The sequence below is a fragment of the Balaenoptera physalus genome (assembly GCF_965194825.1).
Source record: "Balaenoptera physalus genome assembly, chromosome: 9".
Classification (NCBI taxonomy): Eukaryota; Metazoa; Chordata; class Mammalia; order Artiodactyla; family Balaenopteridae; genus Balaenoptera; species Balaenoptera physalus.
In genome coordinates, this window is record NC_138888.1 from 35155612 (window position 1) to 35182054 (window position 26443).

General features: G+C 39.7%; 1 protein-coding gene across 2 annotated transcripts in view; it reads left to right on the top strand.

Annotated features, from left to right (window-relative positions):
• Window positions 1–675: 675 nt before the first annotated feature.
• The window catches only part of MTCL3 (MTCL family member 3), a 53888-nt gene continuing 28120 nt past the window's right edge, over window positions 676–26443 (top strand). For both annotated transcript variants that reach the window (XM_082474549.1, XM_082474550.1), the window contains exons 1-4: window positions 676–11665; window positions 13580–14787; window positions 15259–15483; window positions 17287–17445. In XM_082474549.1, the coding sequence (XP_082330675.1) occupies window positions 13675–14787; window positions 15259–15483; window positions 17287–17445 (1497 nt within the window). In that variant the 5' untranslated portion in view covers window positions 676–11665; window positions 13580–13674. The remainder of the gene's footprint in view (window positions 11666–13579; window positions 14788–15258; window positions 15484–17286; window positions 17446–26443) is intronic.

The following is a 26443-nucleotide window of genomic DNA, read 5'->3' on the forward strand; positions in this document are numbered from 1 at the left end:
CCGGAAAGGCCTCTAGCACTTAATTTTTAACTTCATTCGTAGTAGCAACTGTTTGTTTCCCAGAAAGAAGACTATCTGTTTTACTAGACTGCTGGTTGCCAACCTTGAAATCTGACTCATTTTATACCGCATTTGATAACAAATGACTATTTTCTGCAAGAGAATTCATTCTAATTTTTTTTTCAATTCAAAGTTATTGTTAACATCAGCCTTACAAGACTGGTTTCTTAAATATTAATTGGAATGATCCTTTAAATGTGCACTGTTTTATGACTAGGCCCATAAAATATGTAAATTTGTGAACATAAATATACTTCTAATTTATGATCCCTTTTTAAAGATGACAGTAAACAAAACTTCCTCAGTTATTACAGTGAAATATGAATTATGAAATTCTGTAGATAACCACTAGATGGTGCTATATAACCTATTAAATATAGCCTACCACCTTGTTTTCACCGCCGTCTGTTTCAGGCTCCTTCCAGATGGCTTTTTAATGATTGCAAGTCCAATTTTAACTAATATTTATTTAACGACTTCTGTAGATAGTGATCAAATGGCACTGTACTAGTTGAATGACCTTGGACAAGTCAGTTATCCTCCCTGTGCCTCAGTTTCCTCATCCATGAAATGAGCAGAACAGTCTTTCCTCATGCAGGACCCCACTCTGTCATGGCCTCTTGGTCTTGGCAGAGTACACCAAGGGTGAGCCTATGACCTAAAAAGAGTGACTCAGAATCCTTCCCTGGGTTTTTTTCAAACTAGAATTAGGAAAAGCCAGCCAGTGCCTCCTTGGAAGTGGGATCACCAAGATGTGGGATGCAGGTGCTGGGGAAGCAGAGCAGGAACTGGCCTTGAGTAGAAAAAAATGAAGCTGAAAAGTAGAGACACAGAGACAAGAGGCCAAGAGAGTCCTGGCAGTGTTCAGGTCCCAAGGGTTGATTAGTCACACTTGTTTTATCGCATTTGAAAACAGGGTGTCCCTCCAATAAATATCCCTTTTTGCCCCAGTTTGATTTGGATTATCATCGCTTTAGCCAGAGTAATTCTTACTAATCCAGGTGGTCACTCATTCTGTTCATTCAAAAGGATAGCGAGCAGTTTAAGTCCTTACCCCGTAATCTATTCAAGTCTAACTCCCATTGTATTTAATAATACCAAAAGAGAAAAAGTGCAAAGACGGCAAAAGGCAAAATAAGGAGAATAAGTTCCAAGCTTGTGACCCATTAGATATGAGTAGAACCTTGAAAGGAAGTGCCTCCCCAGAAATGCCAAGCACTTTGCAAATGGATGTTACCTCTTACAACCATCACTTCAGTCCTAAAAGTCTGGATGGCTCAGCTTTCCCAAATATTCTGCTACTGGGAAGATCAATAGTTTTGGAGGGTAGGTAAGTGGCATAACTTTATTCTGTTAACTTAGAGTGGTCCTGATTCTACTCTTAAAAACTAATGGGATAAATATATATTTCACAGTACTTACATTCTCAGAAGTTCAAGACTAAAGGAAATAGTAGAAGATACTAGGGTTCTGGTGCAGAACCTCAAAGTAATAAACCAATGTAGATCTCTCTCTCTTTCTCTCTCTCTCTTTCCTCTCCCTCTCCCTTTTTCTCCAGCACTCTCTGTCTCAGCAGAAAAATGTAGTATCCTGTGATCTATTAATACCTTTGAAAGCAGAGTCTTAAGATGGGGACACTGCTGGGGGACAGGATCAGAAAGAACCTGGGGACTCATCTATTGCTTCATGACTTTTTCAGACCCAGCAGGAACATACCCTAAATTAACTTGGAGCAGTACAGAATCGCTCCTCTGTTGATTAGTATGCAGGTCAAATACAGCCGTCTGATGTGTGGAGGAGCAATATAAAACATAAAAAGTAAAAACATGCTTTAAAAAAGTGTTTTATGACTTTAAAAAGTTTGTTTTCATTCATCCTCTACATCATTGCAATAAAGAACACTGTGGGTTCAAAACGATTAAAAAAAAAAAACTCAATAAACCATCACTCTTCCTCCGTAACAGCAGTGTCATTCTTCCAAACCTTCCCACCTTCTTTCTTGTTGAAAGTGGCCCAACAGTTTCCAGCTCTTGAAGATCACAGTATTATTAAGAATATCTGTGAAATGCCACTTCCCTCCACCCACTGTAGTTATTTCAGCCAATTCACTTTTTGTCCCTTTTGAATTCATTACTTTTGCTCCAGTTCTATATAACCATTCCTAAACCAGATTCCGGTGATCTCAGATTGGATTACAGTAATCTCTTCCTTACTCTCTTTGTCTTCCTGAGATTTATTCTCTCTCTGACTGCAAGTAATCTTTAATCTTTTCTTCTAGTATCCATAGTATATCTCTGTTTCTTTGTATATCAAAGCAAAACTCTGTTTTGACATTTGAAACCTCCATGAATTCTTATTTACTTATGCACTGACTTTGTATTTATTCGTTCATTTGTTCAAATAAATAAAAACATTTTTGAGTGCTTACTAAGGTCCTGTGTTTTGGACCCTAGAGATAGAGCAGTGAAAAAACCCAAAGCTCTACCATCTTGTAGCTCCCATTTTAGACAGGAAAAATCAATTACTATGTTAAATATGTTAAATGAGTATGTTAGATGGAGATAAGTGCTATGAAGGGGGAAAAAAGCACGGTAAGGAGGATAGAGACTGTTGAATGGGCACAAGTTTGTACAAAGAAATTAAGGTATTGGGACAGAGAAGGTGACATTTGAAAAAAGACCAGAGGAGGTGTGGAGGTGAGGCAAGTGACTATTCTAGAGAAAAGCATTCTTAACGGAAGGGAAACAATGCTTCAAAAATCCTGAGTCATGAGTGTGCGTGTAGTGTTTGAGGAAAAAGCAAGGAGTCCAGTGTGAAAGGGGAGAGTGGGACAGGAGCAGGGCAGAGAGAGTGAGGGAGCCAGACCCCCTGGCCTCCGTGAGCCATCCGTGTACCGTGGGTTTTGCCCTGGGAGAGATGGCAAGCCGTTTTAAGGTTTGAGCAGGAGAGCAACATGTTCTGACTTGCAGTTGAAAATATCACTCTGGTCACCCTGTGGACATTACTCACATAGGAAAGAGAGCAAGTGTAGAAACAGGGAGATGCTCTCAGGGAAATGATCATTTTCCTTTGGACCCTGGTGGTAGCAGTGAGAGTAGTGAGAAATGAGTCTATATGGAAATTATTTTGTATTTACAGCTGACGAGACTACCTGATTGCTTAAGGGGGTGTGTAGGGAAGAAGAAAGGAGTCAAGAATTTTGAATTAAATAACTGGAAAGGTGGAGTTATTATGGATGTTGGAAAACTGCTGAAGATACCTGAGTAGTCATTAACAGAAAGATTCTACATCTTTCACCTTGGCCTCCTTCCTTGCCTTAGTCTATATCTTTCATTTCCTTTGCTTAGGTTCCTCTTCCCTTTCACAATATTCCCATTCAATTGAGAATATTTATGAAGCACTCATAATTGGCAAAACCCTGTTCTAAAAGCTGGGAAGGATATAAAACATGCAAGATGTGGCCTCACACATCCCAATCTATATGAGAGGAATATTACATGCATTTGTGATAATACAGCAATATAATTCAAATATGCACATTTTTATGGATAAATAAACTTTTGTGAGCAAAGAACAGTGAATAGGTACATATGCAGTAGGGATGTAACTATGAGCAAGACATGGCCCCTGTTCTCAAGAAGCTTATAACATATGCTGAAAGTTCAGTGAAAGTTCAATGAAAAATATGGAAAGAATGAAACAGAATTAAGGCAGAAATAGATCACTGTCAGCCAGGGGAATTCAATAAATGGGTCAAACCTGCAGTTCTCTCAAGGCCAGCTTGAGTTTTATCCTTCCATGAGGTTTTCCCTAACTAAATGTCTCTCCAGTAAGTTTCCTTAACACCTACATAAAATCAGCACTCATCTGATTTTTGCTTAGGTTTATATTTTCTTAGAAGTATCCATAAGTTATACTCTGGAATGTAAACATGAAAGCAGGAACTTTATCTTATTTAGTTTCCTTTGAACTTTGTAAACACTAAATATTGTAAAAACATTATAAAATATACCTGAATATTATAAAATGTCTTATATTGCTTTAAAATGCTTTTGGAAAAGGAGTGTGGAAGGGTAGGAGAGTCTTCCCAAAAGTCCAGAAAACTTCCACCTTTTGAGTATATATATATATTTGTCTATATATACAAATATATATATGAGATATATATATATATGCATATATCTCATCCCAAACAGGAATCCACTAAATGTTGAAAGACTTAGTACAATGCTTGTTCCCTAATTTTAGTTCTTAGACTTTAAATCAAGCAACTGTACTATTTCCACATATTCTGTACAATTGCTATCAATCATGAGATGTGTGATTTAAAGGTTCCTTTCATCAGGCATTGCATGTTATTTTAACTTCCTCTGAAATATTTCTGATTTAAAGCACTATTACTTTGTGATAAAGATTAAAAGAAATAATGTCTGGAAACACTATAGAGTTTGAAGCATTCTGTAAAGGTAGCGTATTTTTCTAAACTACTAAAACCTGCTCTTATGCTAGTTCTGTCCATCCCTGGCAAGATGCTTTTGGTCAAAATGGGGAGTTTCATCTAGAATGGTTGACACTAGTTTGTTGCGTTGATGATTTTTTTACACTTCAGAGTTGTATACTTTTATGTGGTGTGTGTGTGTGTGTGTGTGTGTGTGTGTGTGTGTGTTCTTTAAACAAAATATTCTTCAGGTTGTCTCAGACCATCAATGACATTCATAGTATGAAGTTTTTGCCTTTTAAAAGTGCTGACATTGACAAAACGTAGTGAAAAAAATCACTGCACAATACTGATCCTTTCACTTTGTCAGGCACTCTGTAGTTGGTTAAGTAAGATTTGAGGTTATCATAATAATGTAAACAGGCATATCGTTTTTTCTTAGATTTCTTTATGCAAAAGAAAAAGAAAAAGTGAAAAAAAAGACAGCAAAGAAAAAATCATTCAAGTGAAGAAAATTTGTTCACACACACATCAACTAGCTCAAAATCCATAAAATTTACTGACTTTTAGTGGGTAGATTCAGGGAATGTTTATTCGTTTGTGTAACGATTTTATATTCTTCATTTCTAAAGGCAATTCAAAAGGTTTTCATATTCTTCATTTCTACAAAAAATTTAAAATAGTGAATGAAAAACGAAATTTACAACATCATTCAGCTACATGGCAGAGACAAAAATCAACTAATTATAGTTTTCATAAATAGCAACAAATAATTGGAAAATATAGTTGAGAAATATGCTGTTTACAATTGAAACAGATATTTTGAAATACCTGAAAATAAGGCCAAAACATAAGTGCAAGACTATAACGACGACAAAAAAGAAACATTATTAAGGACCATTTAAAATAATCAAAATCAACAGGTAGATTATGTTCCTAGCAAAAATACTCTAATATTATAAAGACATGAATTTTCCCAAGTAAATGTATAAAGCTAGATAATCACAGCAGAATTTCCATAAAACTTGATAAGCTAATTCTAAAGTTCAAATGAGAGAGAAAATGGAAATAAGGAAACAAGAAAAGATTTAAACGAATACGAGGGGACAAGCCCTACCAGAAAGTGACATGGTTTATGAATTTATTATAATTAAAGTAGCATATATCAGTATAGGAATAGATCAGTGAACAGACTGGGTATGCAGAAAAGACAACATTATTATCGGAATATAGAATATTATAAAAATAGTATGATAATTAACAGCATGCATTCTGGAGCTAGCATGGCTCATTTCAAGTCTGAGTCTGACACTAAACTGTCACCTTGGGAAAAGTATTTAATCTCACTGAACCTTGATATCCTAATGTATAAAATGGGGGTAGTAACAGTACCTACCTATTTTTAGGATTAAATTTATAAATCATATAAAATACTTGAAAGGTTGGACTACCTTCATCAGCAATCAAATGATGTTATTTATAACATTCATCATCACAGTAAGACAAAGAACAACAACAACTACTACGATTATCAGAGGAGAAAGGACAACTGATTATTCGTTTACTTAAACCAGACTTAAATTACTACATCACATCATTCACAAAAATAATTTCCTGATTTATTTGAAACAACTAATTTTTAAATTTTAAAAATTATATCTGAATTAAAGCTATGCATGAAAATATAATTATAATTTTTGTAATGGGAAGACCTTTCTAAGCTAGATATAAAGACTGACAGCTGGGCTTCCCTGGTGGTGCAGTGGTTGAGAATCTGCCTGCTAATGCAGGGGACACGGGTTCGAGCCCTGGTTTGGGAAGATCCTACATGCCGCGGAGTAACTAGGCCCGTGAGCCACAACTACTGAGCCTGCGCGTCTGGAGCCTGTGCTCTGCAACAAGAGAGGCCACGATAGTGAGAGGCCCGCGCACCGCGATGAAGAGTGGCCCCCGCTTGCCGCAGCTAGAGGAAGCCCTCGCACAGAAACGAAGACCCAACACAGCCAAATAAATAAATTAATTTAAAAAAAAAGAAAGACTAACAGCTATAAATATAATGATTGAAAAATATATCCACATATTAATTAAAAATTTTGTGCAAAACACCATAAAGTCAAAAGGCAAAAGACATTCTGCAGACAATATTTACAAATAGAATATAGAAAAAGTTGTACTAAGATTTCCCAGTGAAGTATGGAGTAACTTAGGATGCCTACGATACTCATATTAGGGAAATTTAATTATTGATGAAGGAGGATTTAGGGTAAGAAGATAAAAAATTATTAAAGCACTGCTATATGAAATTTGACAAATTCTGAGCTATTAAACTAGTAGAATTAGGGGAAATTTAATAACAAACTTAAATGTGTATAACATTTACATAATAACTACTAGACTCATTAAAAATCTCCACTAAGATTAAGATTGAATATGGAATGGGATTGAAATCAGATGCCTGATAATATTTTGGCTATAATGAGTGGCTAGACATTAAATTGAATTATCAAGGGTTGATATTCATGAACATTTATAGAAGTAATGCAACAGAAGTTTGGATACGCAATACCCAATTGCAAACTTCCACAACAGCAAAAGCAAGAGTGAATAAAACATCTGTGGTAGAGTAGCAATTTCTGCCATTCACAAGTAGCAATCTTAATCCAGTATATGAATTAAACCATAGGGTTTTGGTCCTAATGTTAAATTAAAATATGTGTACATTTAGTCCAAGAGATTGTATAATAGACTTTATTGAGAGGGCTGAAATTAGGGTAAACCCAAAGTATTATATGGTTTGGGTAGCCTGCTTAGAGATAAAAAGATAAATCATGGTGTTTACAACCCAAAGAGTCTATGATTCTTAAATTATTATCTAAATTGTAATCCAGATAACAAATGTGGTAGGTGACTGCATACCTATGTCAGTAAAAGTCAAGACAATGGCACATATCCAAGCTAAATTACTCTCCAAAAACAGAGGATGGATCTGAAAATATCAGCTTTTCTCTGTCACTAATCAACCAATTTACCAACCAATCCAATCTCTATACTTACCAGCCTCAATGTGCCCAGCTCTCTGCTGAAGACAATGAGGGAAACAAGAGTATTATTTTAAGATATTTACTATCTGAGTGGACAATTATAAAATAATCCAAGATTAACCAAGCGTTTCTAACAGTGTCACATTGTTTATTAGTTCTGTGGAAATTCAAGAATAGTAGAATTTGGTGTAATATAATTATATTCCTAAAGTATTAATTGACAATAATAGCTAACATTTATTGATAGCTTACAGTGCCAGGCACATAGTAATTATCACTGATCATTAGTTATAATTAGTGCATGTTTCATGCACTGCAATATGAATTACTTTCACCATTGTATAATAATTATCACATAAATTAGGTACTGTTAACATAAATTCAATAATATATGTTAAATTTATAAATAGATGAATGAATGAGTTAGTGTGAAAAAAGCTGAGGTTCAGAAATTTTAAATAACTTGCCTAAATTCATGTGACAGAAGGATTTGAAACTTAAACTAAACCTTAAAATATGGGTAGCTTTTGGACAGGAAAGGAAGACAGACGTACCAAGTATGGAAAATGACAAGAGGAAAAGTACACAAGCAAAACAAGACCACATACTTATGGGGAAAGGAGACAGTAAGTCTAAGAAGACAGAGAATATGTATTAGGGAATACATTTTGGCATAGGATGGGGACAGTGCAGCTCCTTAAAGTCTAGGAAGAAGAGTTTGAACATGATGCAGTGACTGTAAGAGTGACATGAAGAAAATTTTGTTTAATAAAGGTGTAAACTGGCAGCATTGGACAGTGTGGATTTAGCAGAAAGAATCTATCTAATATAGAAAGTATTTGCAGTAGTTTAGGATCTGGGTTTTGATAGTGATTGCACAGGAAATTTTTTTAAAAAGATAAGCCTAGGAAATATTTTGAAAGAAAAAAAATGGATATAGAAGCAAAGGAAAAGTATTAAGCAATGAAGAACCCAGTGTTTAGTGGGAAAGTATATAAAATGAAGATTTCACTAAAAGAAAAAAAGATGTAGAATACAGTTTTTCTCAACTAAAAGAAAAATAGAATAGAAATAGATGCTAGTTAGAGGAAAGAGGAAAAATTCACATGGCATTTGAGGTGATAGTATTATTTCCACATGTAGAGAGCCTGTGCATATGTGAAAAGATCAGACTAGGATACTGGTGAAAAATCAGGCTTAGAGATTAAGATTTTTAAGTTATGGTATGAAAAACATGTGGGAAAAATACAAAAAAAGGAGACTAAACGGAAAAGAGGACCTAAGTTCAAGTCTGATTGTGAAACTGAACTTGAGTAAGTCACTTAACATCACTGAAACTCAGTTACTCCATGTTTTAAATGGAGAAAATAGTATTTACTTCACAGTATTTTGAGCATACAAAGTGAAAGGCCCTTGCAAACTGTAAAGCTATGTAGGTAAAGAGCTGTTATACAGTTAAAGTCATGAGAATCAAAGGGTAGATATCTTAAGCTATGTATTTCTTAAGGGCTTCGAAGTTGAGACCTTAGCCTTCCCCTGATCAAAGATCCACATTACTGTGCTATAGAGTGGATGATTTATTATTACACACATTAAAAGGTCAGTTGGCCAGTCTGCTTTTGAAACACAGTAAAAATAATACCTAAGCCTTTCTAAATTCTGACAAAATCTTTGAATAATCATCTTTGGTGCTTGCTTAATTGGAGAAATATAATTTTAACTAGCAAATAAAAAAATCAGATAAATTTCCAATTCAAAAGTTCTTGTTATGGCAATTTACATGAGTAAAGAAGCATCCTAAATATTGCTCATACTTAATCTTTTTATTAAAAAGTTTTCAACCTTGAAATTGCATAATACTATATTATAAAATGACACACTTAAGCACATTGACTGTTTGATTTAAGATGCATGATAACGAATTCTTGATTTTTATTATACTTAAAGTTACTAATTGCATTGAAATAAATAATACTGCCTTAGGAAAAATTGAAACATAGATGCCTGAACAGAGTACAAGTTCTTAAAGAAGCAGGACCAGGTAGGTTTTCTGTCCACAGACTACGTTTATAATATTATTTGATTTGTAAAGATTAACCTGAAAAATATTTTATCCATTTTGGTTAAATGAATCTTAGTATTTCTTAAGGAAATTGCAACTCAAATTTGAGTACATAATGACAATTTATTATTTAGCATAAATTCCAAGTAAACTGTGATTACATTTTACTTTGCCTTTTTCTCTGTATTTTTGGTATGCTAGTCAAAGTCTGAGCTATTCATTATAGATGTCACAGACATCACATTTCCACCTTCTAAAAGTATTTAAAGGATTATATAGAAATTATCCCAATTCTCATCAATATGCTTAAGCCTTCCCAGACAGGAACTATTTCTTATCTTTGCACACCCAGGACCTTGGACAGTGCCAGGCATAAACTAGGCATTTATCTGTTTTGGAGCAGATGAGTACATGAATGATTTTGTCCTGCTGCTATATTTGTCTTATATATTGCTGGAGATACTAATCACCAGGGCTTGAACATCTTTTTATTTTGCTGTAATGATATTGTTTGTATGCAAAACACTCCTAAATTGTGTTATTTCATTTTTAATGCAAGGTATTACACTTGGAAAATAAAATCTGTTACACTAAAATTCATATTAATATAAAAATTATTCAAGATATTGACCTCATTTTACATACAAAACCACAATATTAACGTAAGAGAAATTTAAAATAAATAAAATACCCTTTCTAAAGCAGTGTTTATTTTCATTCTTATCTTCAAGTTCACCAAGGAATTCTGTAAGGAGAACTTCATACTTCCCTCCACACCACTCCCCCTCCCATCACCACCAAAAAATAAAAATAAACAAAACTAGAAGGGAAAAGAGAATTTTCCGGTCATTTCAAAATAGTATTACTGTGAAGCAGTATGGATTATTGTACATCGTAAAGGCAAATATTCTGAATTCCCTTTTTTCCCTGAATTTCCTTTAAATGCCTATCTTATAATAAATACATTAGATGATTCCTGTTACCCGCATGCACTACTATAAAGATTATGGATCCTAGTAATTGCTCCTTGTATTCACAGTGGAAACTGGAACTTAATAAAGGAGAGAAGAAAATGTACCGAAGGCAAACCCATCTGTGAAGGATTGCTGTAAACGGGTATTTATTCGGTTTGTACTAAATTAGTCGTGGCATGACAAGAACCCTTTGTCTGTGGGACCGTTGGTCTGGCAACCATTATCTATCCGTGGAAAAGACGTCTGAAGACTCCGCCCGTGCTGGGGGTGGGGAAGGCGCACCGCGTGGAGAGCTCGACTGAGAGTTAAAGTGAGCGAACAAAGAGAACTCCCAGCAGCCGCCCGCTAGCGCCTTGCCGCTGCATCAGGAGACGTCAGTCAAGCCCGGAAGGCTGTTGGAATCCGCCTCCCTGAGAAAAGCTCAAGTAAATAATTGATGGCGATTGATGCGGTCCAGGACAAAGCTTTAAGGAAAGCCAGTGCATCCGATTTCGAGCGGTTTGGGAATCTTCTGCCGAGTAAGCGGTCTGGGAGTGCCGCGAGGACTGTGAGCTTGGCTACGGGTCTTCCATCGCGGGCGCGGCTCTGGCCTTTTTGTCTTCTTGCCACCCGACCCTCCGCCTCCGCACTCCGCCTTCTTCTCTTCCCTTTTGAAAGTAGCCTCTCTTTGGTTACTTCTACGCCGTCCTCCCTTGCAATCCCGCCCCCTCCCCTGCCCAGTCCGGTGAGGCCAGCTCACAAATATCAGTGCACTTTCCGGGGAGCGTCTGGCACGGCTTGGTACCTCGCGCGTTCGCCTGCTCAGAGCCGCAGCTCCAGCCCAGCCGCGGGCCGCCAGAGAGTAATGCGCTCTCCCGGCCGCTGAGCCTCCACGTTAACGCCATTGTCTGGAGAAACAGAGTGGGTGTGGAACTGGGGCGAACCGGTCCAAAGTCAAAAGTGCTCAGCCAGATAGTTGCATATATAATACTACGAAGTTAAACTTTCCTCGTCTCCGAAAAGACACAGTAAGAACCCTGAGGTCCCCGGAAGATCAGAAGGAAAGCGCTGTTGATTTGCTTCAGCTTCAAAACATCGCCTCTGCCAAGAAGTGAGCAGTTCTGGATTTTCTAAAGGGATGGGGAGGGTGAGTGGGCAGATAAAACTTGAGATTAAAAGTGTTGGTTTAGGCCGTGCTGGGGTTGCTTGGTTGGCGAATTTCATAGGAGAAGCCTCAAAGAGACACAGCATCCTGGTACTTTGTGAGAACCACGTGACAGCAGGCAGGTACCTTTGACTGTGGGAGCCCAGTTCCTGGAACTCGAGCTTTCTCCTACGATAGAGCTGTATGGGGGCCGAATTAAGCGTTCTCTGGTGGCTCTCAGCTTGAGTGGTTCTGCCTAATTCAAAACAAAAATAAGTTTGCATTGGCAATATAACTTGTTTGGGTGATCCTGGTTAGTGTGACCTGCCAATGAACTAGCCAGATATTCTAGGAGCATGTTGCTCTGGGAGAACATGTAGAAAATAAGTTGATGGATGACTCCTCCCTCCCCCTCCCCATGTCTTCTTTGTTCACTATTATTTTCCAAATTGAGTTGGAAGGAGATCCCAGAAAGAGAAAGGGAGGTGGAGGAGTCTTCCAGTAATATTTCTTTATAAAATGAGGGATTACTACACATTGACTAAGCTATGATACTTAGACAATAACAGGAATAATGCTAGTAAAGTAACTAGCAAGTATCTCCTCCCCTAATAGGAGAATTTTTTTTTAAGCAGAACTTTCTGCCTAGTCATGCCCTTTTCAGTGCTTTAGAGAGAAATTATATTTCTAAGGAAAAGGCACCTAACTGAGTAGCTGACTAAGCAGCTGGATCACTAGGGAGAAGAAACCAGGAGGCAGTGGGTTTTGAGTTGCTATTTTCCAGATTTTAAAAGCCAATGATGGATTTATCATGGAAAAAATACAAAACAGAAGTTGATCTTACCACCATGAGTGAGGATGCACCAGCCTTCTTAGGTGCAGGGTCATTCTGTCTTAGAATTTGGCTTCATGGAAAGGACTGGGCACTTTAAAAGTACACCTTTGCCTGTTATGTACCATCTGAGAAGATGCTTAATAATGAAAATACTTTCTGTTTAGCAATTACACTTAAAACTAAAGCAATTCACAAGAACAATGAAATTTAGATAAGTGTAGAAAAAGTTATCACCTGTAATTTAAGAAATCGTGCAGAGCCACCAATAAGTTTTTCCAAATGATTTTTAATTTATTTCTCAAAACTAAAAAATAAATAAATTAAAAGAAAAAGAAAAATCCCTTCAGCGCTGCTAATGACTAAACCACATAGATGATTTTTAATGCCATATTTTCTTGAAACTGAAGTCGGCTTAAAGTCATTCATTATTTATATTTTCTTTTAGTTCTAGTCTAAAGGAAATTGGGTGTGTTTCTCTCACAAAGTGCAACATTAAGGGTTAGAGCTGTTTGAGAAGAGTATCATTTATCCATAACAAGTGTTCTCTAAGAAAAACCCTTTCATAACCCTTTTCATCTAATTGACACTTGGGAATATCAATTAAAACTTTCTCCATGAAATTAGGCTTTGAAACGCAGATGTGATAGTGAGGAAACCAAAGCTGAAAAATCAGGGTATTGACAGTTCTAGCATATGGACTTCTTTTCCTTCTGAAGCTTCTTGACCTTATCTTCTGAAACAAACAAACAAACTCCCTTCCCATCAATTCCTTTCTGACTCCATCCTTGCCATAACCTGCTACCGTGAGAATGGGAGGTTCAGCAGCTTTCAGATCTTCATTTTACTGAGGTGGCGTGAGATGGAGATAGCGCCTCCCTGGGCAAAATGAGAATAGACACTTCTACATCCTAGTTCTAAAGTCTGGTCTTCTATTAAGCGCCATCCAAATCTCATTTTCTAGGGCTTCTCTTGTTACAGAAAATCACTCTTTGCTCTGTAACAATGCAGACACGCTGTGTGCTTTCCTTCTTTTGTTTCTGCCCCAGATTAGAAAGGAAGGTTGCTGGCAGTGAGGAGGGAAGAGAGTGATCTGGTGATGGACTATTGTAAATCGCCTCTGATAGATTCTTCCTAGACCGCAATGAGTCAGCCACCGACGGGGGGCGCTGCCCCTGCCACAGCCGCAGCTTCTGCCGCCACAGCTGCCACTGAGGCTCGCCTGCACCCGGAGGGCAGCAGCAGAAAGCAGCATCGTGCTCAGTCACCCGCTAGACCGAGGGACAATTCGGCGCGACAGACCACCGCGGCCACCCGGTCCCCGGTAGGGGCTGGCACTAAACTCAATTCTATTCGACAGCAGCAGCTGCAGCAGCAGCAGCAGGGCAACAAGACCGGGAGCCGCACGGCGCCTCCGGCCAGCGCCCGAGGAAGCGGAGGAGGGGCGGAGAAGGCCGCGCCCCTGGCGCCCAAGGGGGCCGCGCCGGGAGCTGTCCAGTCCTTGGCTGGTGCTGAAGCGGCCCCCGTGGCGACCCTGGCCCCGGTGGGTGTCAGGAGGCCTGGCGCGTCGGCGGAGCCGCCCCGGGAGCTAGAGCCCGCGTCCTCTAAACTCGGGGAACCCCCTCCGCTCGGAGAAGGAGGAGGAGGGGGTGGGGAAGGAGGAGGAGCCGGCAGCGGCTCTGGGGAAAGGGAGGGGGGCGCTCCGCAGCCGCCGCCGCCGCCGCCGCCGCCCAGGGGCTGGCGAGGGAAAAGCGTACGCGCTCAGCCGAGGGGCGGCAGTGGCGCGGAGGGGGCCTCCACCTCGCCATCCACCTCCTCTGCGGGCAAAACCCCAGGCTCCGGCAGCAGAAACTCCGGGATTGGCGTTGTGGGGCCTGGCAGCGGTGGCGGAGGGAGCTACTGGAAGGAAGGATGTCTGCAGTCTGAGCTCATCCAGTTCCATCTCAGGAGAGAGCGGGCGGCGGCGGCGGCGGCCGCGGCTCAGATGCACACTAAGAACGGCGGCGGCGGCAGCAACCGCAGCTCTCCGGTCGCTGGCGCCCCTGCCATTTTTGAGCCCCTCGCAGTCCCTCCCACCTCCCCAATGGCGGCGGCAGCAGAGGGCCCCCAACAGGGCGCAGAGGGCAGCGCGAGCGGCGGCGGCGGCATGCAGGCAGCGGCGCCCCCTTCGTCGCAGCCGCACCCGCAGCAGCTCCAGGAGCAGGAGGAAATGCAGGAGGAGATGGAGAAGCTGAGGGAGGAAAACGAGACTCTCAAGGTGAGGAGGTGGGGGGGGGGGGACGGGTTGGAGGAGGGGAGGTGTGGGCCTCGGAGCATTAGGGCGTGTCCTGGCGGGAGTGAGAGGCTGCTAACCTGTTAGGGAACCTTCAAGAGGGAGGGGAACAGGAAATGAGGGGAGGGGGTCCCGAGGCCCTTTCCAGATCTAAAAGGGCTTGCGATCTGCAGCGTTAGGTTTTTATTTAGATCCAAATCTGGGCCTTCGTTTCTCCGATCATTATGGTTTGGGTCACTTTTTCACGGACAGAGCTGGAGTAGGAGAGCGAGGGAAGGCCTAAAGAGGGCTCATTTTTTCTAGTTTCTTCTCGTTCATTCAGCTCCGGGTCATTCCTGTCTCATGGAGAGGGAGCAGTAAAGCTGAGAATTTGGAGCTGGGATGGGGTGTAGACGGTGTATGTCCGAGGGGTGGGAGGCGAAGCTAATTTTGACCCGCGGCCTGTCACCGCCTCAGAACGAGATCGATGAACTGAGGACCGAGATGGACGAGATGAGGGACACTTTCTTCGAAGAGGATGCCTGTCAACTGCAGGAAATGCGCCACGAGTTGGAGAGAGCCAACAAAAACTGCCGGATCCTGCAGTACCGCCTCCGCAAAGCCGAGCGCAAACGGCTCCGCTACGCGCAGACCGGCGAAATCGACGGGGAGCTGTTGCGCAGCCTGGAGCAGGACCTCAAGGTGCGCGGCGCCGGGGCTCGGGGGGCGCGCGGCAGGGGCGGTGGGTGGGGACTCCGGTCAAGGGCGCTTTGCGTTGAAAGGCCTTCAGTGGTGATTGGCAAAGAGCTCTAGGGACACGGAGTTTCACAGCGCCAATCACAGAATATCAAGGTCCCGAAAGGGGAAGAGGAAGAACAGACAGGTGGGTCTGAAGAATCGTGTGGTGGGGGGGGGAGGGTCTTGCAGAGAGCGAGCTCTGTGGGCTCTCCTGGGAGAGGAGAGGTGGATTACAGAGGTGGTGGGAGGAGGGCGCCTCCTTCCGCGGCGGAAACAAGGGCGTGGCAGAGCGCAGTCCTTGATCTGACTTCCAGAGACTGTCCTCCAAGCGCAGGCCAGATGGAGTCAGGCACTCAGGAGCAGCGCGGTGAAGACCCCTTTAGTGGAGTTGGAGCCCAGAATAGGAACAGCACTGCGAAGATATTAGAGTTAAGATTTCTCTCTGAAAGCCGCCCCCGTCCCCAACGCCTTCTTCCCGAACTCCTTCCTTTCTGTAATTACCACTTAGATAACTCCCAGAAAGGAAAACTGTCCAGCTTGTGGTCCCTTTTGGAAAAGTAAAGGGAGAGTGCGCTAAATGAAAGAACCATGTTCTTAGTGAGGTTGCTTCTTCAGAGTCTCACCCAGTGGATAAATTTCAACTTTGAAGTGCGTTTTTTAGATAGGTGTGGTCTGTTCGTTCGGTTTCACTGTAGGCAGATTCACTGACAACGCAAATCAGATGTTATCTTCATGGTCTGGGACAACAAACGAAATATAATTTTAATTGTATCAATTTCATGAAGATTTAAAAGCCGAGTGTAATTATCTTGTATTTTCTTTAAAAGGAAGCCATGGGAAAACATTTTATGAAAGCCGTTGTATCATTTCTCTTTTTTTCCTTTTTCTGACATTTGTCGAGTGTTGACTAGGCAACAGGCACTGTGGCAACCATTGTTACTCATATTATTATTTCATTTAGTTCTCAAGGAAACAAGCCTGTAAGGAAGGGATTATGAATAGCATCATTTTACAGGTGCCCACGATGAACCTTTTACGGAAGTTAAGTGCCCAGCCCCTAGCCCTGGAACTTGGCTAGTAGTTGTTCAGGCTGGCTCCCCACTCAGTCCAAAACCACAGCCTGTGTCCTGAGCTACAGCACCACACTGCCCCACTTTTCTTCCAAACCCTAAAATTTCTGAGGCAATCTTAAAACAGGAGGCAAAAATGCACACACTAATTTAAACAAAGTCTCAAAGACTAAAATATTTCTTAAAACTAAGCACCTGGAATGATAGGATCAAAATTCAAGCCTCAGACCCCACCTGGGAATATTTTATTTTCTAGTCTTTAAAATAAGTGATAATGGAGGCATCTACCTCATAGTTTTGTTGTGGAATTAGAGATTTGTGAAATCTCTACACATGATAAAACACAGCTGAACATTTATAACCATGATGTCACGTAGACATTAAGGGAACAGAGTGGAGAGCCAGACTACCTGGCCACTTGTTAGCTGTGTCACCTTGAGCATATTACTTTACCTCCGTGAGACTCAGTTTTCCTCATCTATAAAACAGGAATAATAATAGGATCTATTTCATGGGATTGTTGAGAGAGTTAAATGGTTTATGTATGTGAAATGGCTTATATGTAATGCATCTGGAATGATGGCTGGCATATGGTAGACACTATATACATATTGGTTCTAGTACTTTTAATATAACTTTAGCCCATTTACTGTATTGTCTTTAATTACATTTTAGTGTTAAAAACACTTTAATTTAGGTAGCAAAGGATGTATCTGTGAGACTTCACCATGAATTGGAAAATGTGGAAGAAAAGCGAACAACAACAGAAGATGAAAATGAGAAACTGAGGCAACAGCTTATAGAAGTTGAGATAGCAAAGCAAGCTCTGCAGAATGAACTGGAAAAAATGAAGGAGGTTAGTAATCGATTATCTCACGGTGTGCTATATATATTTAGCTCTTCATAGAGAGTACCAAAGACTAATATGACTGTTAAAATAATTCCATTTTTTATGATGATAGGACAGTTTGTTTTTCTCACCCAATATAGTAACAAATACATGATTTCATACTAATAAATAAGTAGCAAAGAAGAAATTCTGACCTCCACCCTACCTCTGACTTGACATATATGAGCTGTGACAGATGCTTCGTGTGTGACATCTAAATGGATGTTAATTAAATAAATTACACAGCTATACCAAACACAAAGGATATCAAGAGTATGAAGGAATAAGCCTTCTGTTAGTTGAGGGGAAGCACTAATCCTGTGAGATTACTACTGAGTTCATAGAACCACAGACTTTTAGGATGAAAAAGACCATAGAGGCCATTCAGTCTAATCTAATCATTGCTTGATTCCTCCTTATAACAAAGCCCCCAAATGGTCTAATACTTAGAACTTCACCAGTGACTAGCCCTTAAGATCGTCTCCAGCAGCCAATTTTATCACAGCATAGCTCTGTTTAAGGTTTTCTTTGTTTTCAGTTGCAATCTATCCACTTGTAACCTTAATAAATTCATCTCAGTCCTACCCTTTCGGGTACAAGAGTCAGAGTTCTTTTCCACGTCAGCTATTAGAAGATTCCTACCATGTTTCCCCTGAATCTTCTCAAAGAGCAAAATCAGTATCAAAGAAAATAACGAGAATAAAAGAAACAGATGTATCAAGAAATGATTAGAACTAACACACCATTGTAGAGCAATTATTCTCCAATAAAGATGTTTAAAAAAAAATAGCTTTGTGATAAGTAACAGTTTGAATTAAAATAATATTCTTCCTTGAAAACTGCCTGAAAATGTACAGTGCAACTTGTGAAAACCACTATTGAGAATTAGCAAATAACACACATGGTCCTCTGAACATTTCCTCTGCTTAAATATGAAGAATTTAAATGAAAATCCTAATCTTCCCATAGACTAACTGAGATATTGGCACGTTCCACTGCTGTGTTTTTCTCGAAATGGTATAAAAATATAACTACCATGTAACAGTGAAAATATCAGTTGTCAATTAAGAATGTGTGGCAGGAATTTGTAGAACACTGTTTCAGTGGGGTAAACTGTTTTGTGATCTAAGTTTCTACTTATTCTTATATTATCCTGAATTTAAACATTTTTAACGTGACAAATTAGGGCAAAATCATTGTACTGATATGTGATTCTTAGCTGATACCTAAGGGTGGCTGTGTGCTACAGCAGAAAAACATGGCGACTGGGAGCCTTGGGACTATCTTCACCAGTAACTAATCGGGTGACTTAAAAGTCCTCTAACTTCTGCTTGCCTCAGTGTATTCAGTCATAAAATGTTATTTTCAGTGAATCTCCGCACCTCTTGCAGCTATCATGACTCTTATCGTGAAGTCCAGGACATTACCATTAAAGAACAGCATAGATTTTTTTCTAAAATTGAGAGATCAAATATTAAATTAATATAAATATAAGGATAGGTTTCTTTGATAATAATGTACAGTTGAAGTTTGTGAAAAATTGAAAGTTTGAAAAAATTAAGTAGGTAGCTGTTATTTGGTGGGGCTGTCATAAGAAAGTACTACAAACTGAGTGGCTTAAACAATAGAAGTTTATTTTCTCACAGTTCTGGAGGCTAAAAGTCCAAAATCAAGGTGTTGGCAGGGTTGGTTTCTTCTGAGGGCTGTGAAGGAAGGATCTATTCCAGGCCTCTCTCCTTGGCTTATATATAGGCATCTTCACACTCACATGGCATTCTCCCTGTAGCTGTCTATGACCAAATTTCCCCTTCTTATAAGACACCAGTCATATTAGATTAGGACCCGCTGTAATAGCTTTATTGTAGCTTGATTGTCTCAGTAAAGACCCTATCTCCAAATATGGTCACATTCTGAGGTACTTGCTTGGTGTTAGGACTTCAACATGTAAATTGGGGCAGGGGCACAATTCAACCTTTAAGAATAGCTCTTAAATACCTTCTTATGGACAAGCAAAAAGAAAGCTCATTGTCAGTTCCATAAGGCTCCATTCCATATTCAGACCTCACTTGCCTTCTTCCATACTCTTTGTTTATCCAATTAAAAATATTCAAGTCAAAACAAACTTCACTGATCATAAGGGATAAAAAAGAAATGCCTCGTGATTTGGCATTATATCAATGTTTTTCAAGTGGATATCTGGAAAGTTGGATTTAAGAATGGCATAAGAGCTTTCTGATTTTCATCCTGTGTCCAGGAAAGGGGGAAATTCCTGTAGACTGGCTGTCCATTAGCCAGAGAGATGAGACTTTTCCCATCTTAAAATAAAAGCCAAGATAATCTGGCTACCAGAAAAAAATGACTGGAATCTGGGGATGTCCTCAGGAGAATCATTGTAAAAATGCATTTCCTTTTGTTCTCCACACTTTTTCTTATAACTGTTTCCTCCATCAGGGTTCTAACTCTGAATTAGGAAAATACTCTTGCTGCATTAGGCAGTGTGGGTATATGTTCATACCAAAGAAGAAATTCTCATCCTCCTTGGACTTATAAAAGCCAAACTCCAATCCCTAATTAGAGACTACAACAATAAAAGTGTAAAAAATTTAGGAGCAGGTATGCAGGACATAGGCTTTTAAAGTAACCTTTTATTTTTAAAATGGGCTCTAAAATAGCATTCACAGTTTGAGTAGGTGAGTGGTGATAGGGAAAAGAAATGGAAATAGAGAAGAAGGGAAAGAAAGCAGAAGTTAAATATCTGAAGGATTCTAAATGGTGCAATAAAGAGAAAATGAAATATATTCTGGCAGAAAAGTTCCATAATCATTTACTAGAGGTTGACCTTCATAGTGTTCAGAAGTGTCAGAAATAGAAAAAGTAGTTTAAAAATAGCTTAGAAATCAGAAATGCTTCATTAAAATTAAGATTTTTGTAATGGTGATTTTGTTATCCTCCAAAAAAATAAATATAAAAACTGAATTGCAATCATAACTGGCTTACTTTGTGCGGTAGAGGTTGTGAGTTTGAAGCCTGACTTGTCCCCATCTAACTGCAACAATTTCAGCTAATCATCTGCTTTCTTGTTTGTAAAATGAAAACATATTCAAGTCCTTGGTGAGTGTTAACCGCACAACTTTTATCACTTTGAGGCGTTCTACCAGTGGAGAAAACAGAACCAGGCCAAGCTTTCCATTTTGAAGAAAATGCACTAGTTATGGAGTAAAATCATAAAATGCCCAATAGAATATACTAGAGAGAAGCAATCCTCCAACTCGCAGATTTTAGTTTCTTATGTGGAGTCATATAGATGTAGAACAGCACAACTGGGACCAGTAGGCCATCTGCTGGAGTTTGGAAACCATTTTCTAAGAGTTTAACTGGCTTCAAGGGTGTTGACCAGTTGCTCTCAGGGCTGGTGGCTGCACAAGGTCCTGTGCACCTGCTCACATCCATCTGCTTATCTTCTCCCCCTGAGAGTAGGGAGTCGGTACTGGGGGGAAGAAGAGTTGAGTAGAGGCAGGATGGAGGTAGTTAGTTGACTCTACTGCTACTCATTGCTTGTGTTGAAACAGCTGATGTTTTGCCATCTGTAAACAAGAGGGATCTCTTAGGATGCTGCCTTAGAATCTTTTTTTTTATATATAAATTTATTTTATTTATTTTTACTTTTGGCTGCGTTGGGTCTTCGTTGCTGTGCGCGGGCTTCTCACTGCAGTGGCTTCTCTTATTGCGGAGCACGGCACGCGGGCTTCAGTAGTTGTGGTGCACGGGCTTAGTTGCTCTGCAGCATGTGGGATCTGCCCGGGCCAGGGCTCGAACCTGTGTCTCCTGCATTGGCAGGCGGATTCTTAACCACTGCGCCACCAGGGAAGCCCGCCTTAGAATCTTAATGGCATTCTCATCCCACTTATAAAACATTGATTACTACTGGCATTATGCTTTCTTGCAGTAGAAAAATGCCTTTACCTTTATGTAACCTGGGAAAAATGCTTTTCTATCTTTCAGCATCACAGTCAGTCAGTGAGACAGAGGTTTTTGTAAAAGTTATTTTATGGAAACTACAACTAGCTCTTTGAATGCCAGGATGGGTTAATGCACACATAGTGAGAATATAGAGTAGGCTATGTACAGTATGGAGGAGGTTCTATGAGGGGTGAGTCTCTGCTACAGTTAATTGAGGATCACTGCCCTTTCTGAAGTCCTACCGCTGTGGGAACAACCTTTATTTTCAAAGCTTTGAAAGCCCTGTGCTCTTCAGGAGGAAGGCGTCTTCTCATGTCACCTTTAAAGTCTGGTACTTGGAGAAGCACTGCTGACAGATATTTGAGGAAAGAATGAACCAACAGAGGATCTTTAAAGATGGAAAAGGAAAAAAGAGTAACAGTAACTGAGATGATGATGATAAGAACTGTTTGTTAGATCTTTTTCAGTTCAGAATCTCTTTGTGTTGTCTCATCCCTCACCCCGACCCAAGAATCTTAAAAGAAAATAATTTTCTTAGCTTTTACTGGCCTTTGCTCTAGGGGGCTGTTAACTGGCCTACTGCAATAGCACCATCTATCTTGGGACTTCTATTTTCTGTGCACTTGGTTAATATAGCCTATCTATTACAATGAACTTTCATTCTAGAACACCAAAATAATTAGTACTATAAATTTCAACAGTAGTGCCTCTGTTTTTTTAAAAAAATTTTATGGAGTACATAGAGAATATATCTGTTTCCTCAGACTCTCTGTACAGGCAGAACACTTTAATAAACAAATGCTTGTCCTGACTGTTTACAACTACCTACTTATTTTCTTATATAAAATAAAGAACTGATTGTAACCATACTTGGTTTTGATAGGGCATGTTTAAGTTATAAAGTGCAAAAAGAAATACTGCGTGATAAATCAGCAAAGAAGCAGCCCAAAAGACAGTTTAAATGGGGAATTTCTTTGGCATTCAAGTATTTTCCCCTGGTTCTGGTAAGTTAACTTATAATTTGAAAAATGGGACAGTAATCGTTGATATTTTTGATGAAATTACCATAAATATTTTGAAATGCATCAATTAAACACTATGACTTTAGTCACATCTTCTCAGAGGCAGTAGTTTATTGAATAACATAGGCAGGAATAAAAGAAACTAAATTAAAAGCAAAGAATAATGTGCCAGGTAAGCATAGAAAAGCTTGTCTTCCAGGTTACCAATTGTTGAATTTTTAAAGATATAATGATTTCGGAATTATAAACCTTATTGGATTTTTTTTTTAATTTTTAAATTTATTATTTATTTATTATTATTTTTTTTATTTTTGGCTGTGTTGGGTCTTCGTTTCTGTGTGAGGGCTTTCTCCAGTTGCGACGAGTGGGGGCCACTCTTCATCGCGGTGCACGGGCCTCTCACTGTCGCGGCCTCTCTTGTTGCGGAGCACAGGCTCCAGACGCTCAGGCTCAGTAGTTGTGGCTCACGGGCCCAGCTGCTCTGCGGCACGTGGGATCTTCCCAGACCAGGGCTCGAACCCGTGTCCCCTGCATTGGCAGGCAGATTCTCAACCACTGCGCCACCAGGGAAGCCCCTTTATTGGATTTTTTAAATGAAATTACATATGCAATTATATGCACTCTGAAGTTATTCCCAAGACTCATTTGGGTAAATGGCACTTTTCTTTTACCCTGATGCCAAGTTCCCAGTAAAAGTGAAGTAGTACACAGATCAGAAAATCCCTGTTGGTGGCTTATTTTGTGAAAAATATTGACTTTTTATTATAAACCTCAAATTTCTGGGGTTTTTTTTTACATAAAAGTACACATCAGTGTTACACACCCTGTACAATGGATCAGATTTCACTTCTTTTCTTGGCTGGAATTTCAAACTTTATATTCTTGAAACAGTAAGGCACTGTACAAATAATGAATTCTTACAATAATGGACTAAGCACCTCCCATTGAGTACACGTGCAGTTACCATGGCTTCATAGAAATTGTTTAATAAATGATAAATGTATGTTGAAATGGTTGTTGCACTTGCTGGTAAACCATATCCATGGGAGCTAAGTCTCTCACCCTGGACTCTGCCAGTATAACAGAGGACTTGGGGCTTTAGGCTGAACTTTGAGTGATCTGCCCCTGAAAACTGAGCAGCTGACCTGTGTTTCGGTATCTTCATGGAAGCATGTTACCACGTAGTTATTGAAGAGTTGTTTACTTCTCCGACTTCTCTATCCAACTTACTTTAAAAAGGGGTTTGAAATGGTTCTTGGTAAATCATAACCATTGAAATAAGGGTTTAAAACTTTGGTCACAGAAGAATTCTGGGAACATAAAGGAAAACTTAGTCTAGGGGATGTACACTGTTAATCTAAGTTTAGTAGCAGTCAAGTCAGGGAGAGAAATATTGAATGAAATTCTTACCTAGCTGTGACCTAATATGGAGGTAACACCAGGTTTCATGAGAGGTCTCCAGAATAACCATGAAGAAAATCAATTATAGTACAGCAGAATGTTGACAATTATAAACAGACTTTATGTGATGATGGGTGGCAACCAATGGATGGATGAGCCTTTGTAAAAATTGTCAGTTCTCACCTATACACTTAATAAATTAGGAATTTAAATTTTGCAGAAAATAAAGTTAAGACATTTTGTCATTAGCTGTGAATTTGAGGGTGACTTATTAAAAATCACATATGTCATGGAGTCTAGAAACTGGCTTTGAAGTCTCACCTCTCATTCCCTGTTATGTTGAGCAAATAATTTGAAATTTTTAGGCCTCAGTTTCTTTATCCATAAATGCAGAAATTAAACTAAATGCTCTCAAAGGTCTCTATAAAAATGCCATTTTCGACATTATCAGTTATCCATCTCTGTGCTTCCTGAAAGTTCTTTTCATAGTCAGGATGCCACTTCATATCTCTATTATTTTATTACTGCAATTTTTTGTACATTCAATCAACAGGTATTTATTGAACAGTAATGTATTATCTGCTAGAATGTGGCCATATGGATACCATGGAGGCTACAAATATACAGATATCAGAGGACTTCCCTGGTGGTCCAGTGGTTAAGACTCTGCATTTCCACTGCAGTGGAATATATACACTGGGCAGAATATGTACACTGGGCAGTGTATACACACACACACACGCACACACAGAGATATCAGAATGTTGCATTAAACTGAGAGTTTGCACTCACTGAGGGCTCTGCTGAAGGGTTTTCAACCACAGAGACCAAGACCTACAACACTGTCTCTGGTTGTTGCTACTATTCAGCATTCAAGGATCTGGTTTAGTGTAGAAATCAGAACTGAAGACCCGATGTGCAGGGCTGAGAATAAGTGAAGCTTTCTGAATAATCTGAGCCCCACTTTGTATGTAGTCTTAGTTCTCCAACCCAGGAGGCCAATAAGACATCATGGTAACCAAATAGTTCACCATCTTTTCCAATAAGAAATAAACCAGAGTATTGAATGATGGTACCTAGACATTCTAAGTTGTGCGGAAAGTCTCTGAGGTGAGTTCTTTAAACGTATAATTCTCTGCAGTGAAATCTGCCCCCGGAAGGCTGCCAGGTTCTCACCCTATGGTGTGTGGCACAAGTTAATGAGTGCTGGTCATCAGTTAAACATCCAAACATTTGTCTTTAGCTATTATTAAAATAATATGAGACTTCTCTGATGTTTTTTGAAGGTGAGAGTCTTTATGTTTCCAAGAGCATAATAAGAATCTTTTTGAGGTCCTTTGGCCTTTGTTGTGTGTGTGTGACAGACAAAAACCTCGTGTAGAACCAACCCCCATTAAACAACCTAGTCCCTTCCTTACTCAGGGGTGTAGTTATGACCTAACTTGTCCCTGTGGTGCTTTTAGGCTTTGGGGCAGTAATTATCAACACTGTTCTCTACCACTGCCCTCTACCCATGGCCACCCTTGGCTGCCTGAGAACGGCCCTGCCTCTAGCAGTGGCAGAAAATAGCATCTACTCTCTGTCTCAGCCTTTTCCATGAGGCTAAAATCCCAAGACTTTGATCTGACTTTAATTTAGCAAATATTTTTAAACAAACATTTACTAAATATGTGTAGAGTGTGTATAAGGGAATAACAGTTAATGTTGCCATGAGAGTAGTAGTCTTTCCTATCAGAAAGTTAATTGCTTTCTGATAGAAAAGACAACCTTGTAGAGGTTGTATTTGACAGCAAAGTATTTGCATTACTGTACTGAATACTTTGATGTTCATTGTCTCAGTGTGGTGAACACTATGAAGACAGGGCCCTACCTATTTTGATCACTGTGGCACCTTCAGCATCCAGTTCAGTGCCTGGCTTGTAGTCAGACCATATATTCTGTAATATTATAACAACTTCTGTTTCATATTTAATTTGTCTAGAACTTTTTCCTACACTAGAGTGTAAATTCCCTGAGGTTAAGGACTAAGTCTGTCTTATTCATCATTGTATCCACAACAGCCGGAAGTTGCTGACAAAATTTGACAAACAATAAATAATTTTGAATGACAGAGTGAATGGAAATTAGGAGAGGTGTTTCAGGCCCTATTTTGCAGGGAGAACAAAACACGTGACTCAGAATCAGGGCTCTTTCCATGGTGCTGAGGCTATACAAATAAGATGAGAAGGAAGCAGATGACTAACTCCAGCCTCACCCCACTTCCAGAATTAGAGGTCTCTTGAGATTTTACTACCTCCTAGAAATTTCCAGGCTTTTACCTTGCTTCTTGCAAACCCCAGTTATTCTCCAGTAGCAGCAACTCTTCCCTGAAACAAGATCTCATAGGCTTCTTGGGAGGGAGAATGAGGACGGGAGTTCAAAAACAAGAGGACAACTCTGATATCCTGGGTATCAGTTCTGCAGTTTAACTTCTGTGTTCTTTGGTGAGAAAGTGTGAACTGCATGTTTAGAGAATGGGAGAAGGCTGCAGATCCTTTCACTCCCCAAAACTATCTAAAGTTGCTTTAAATTTTCAATGTTTG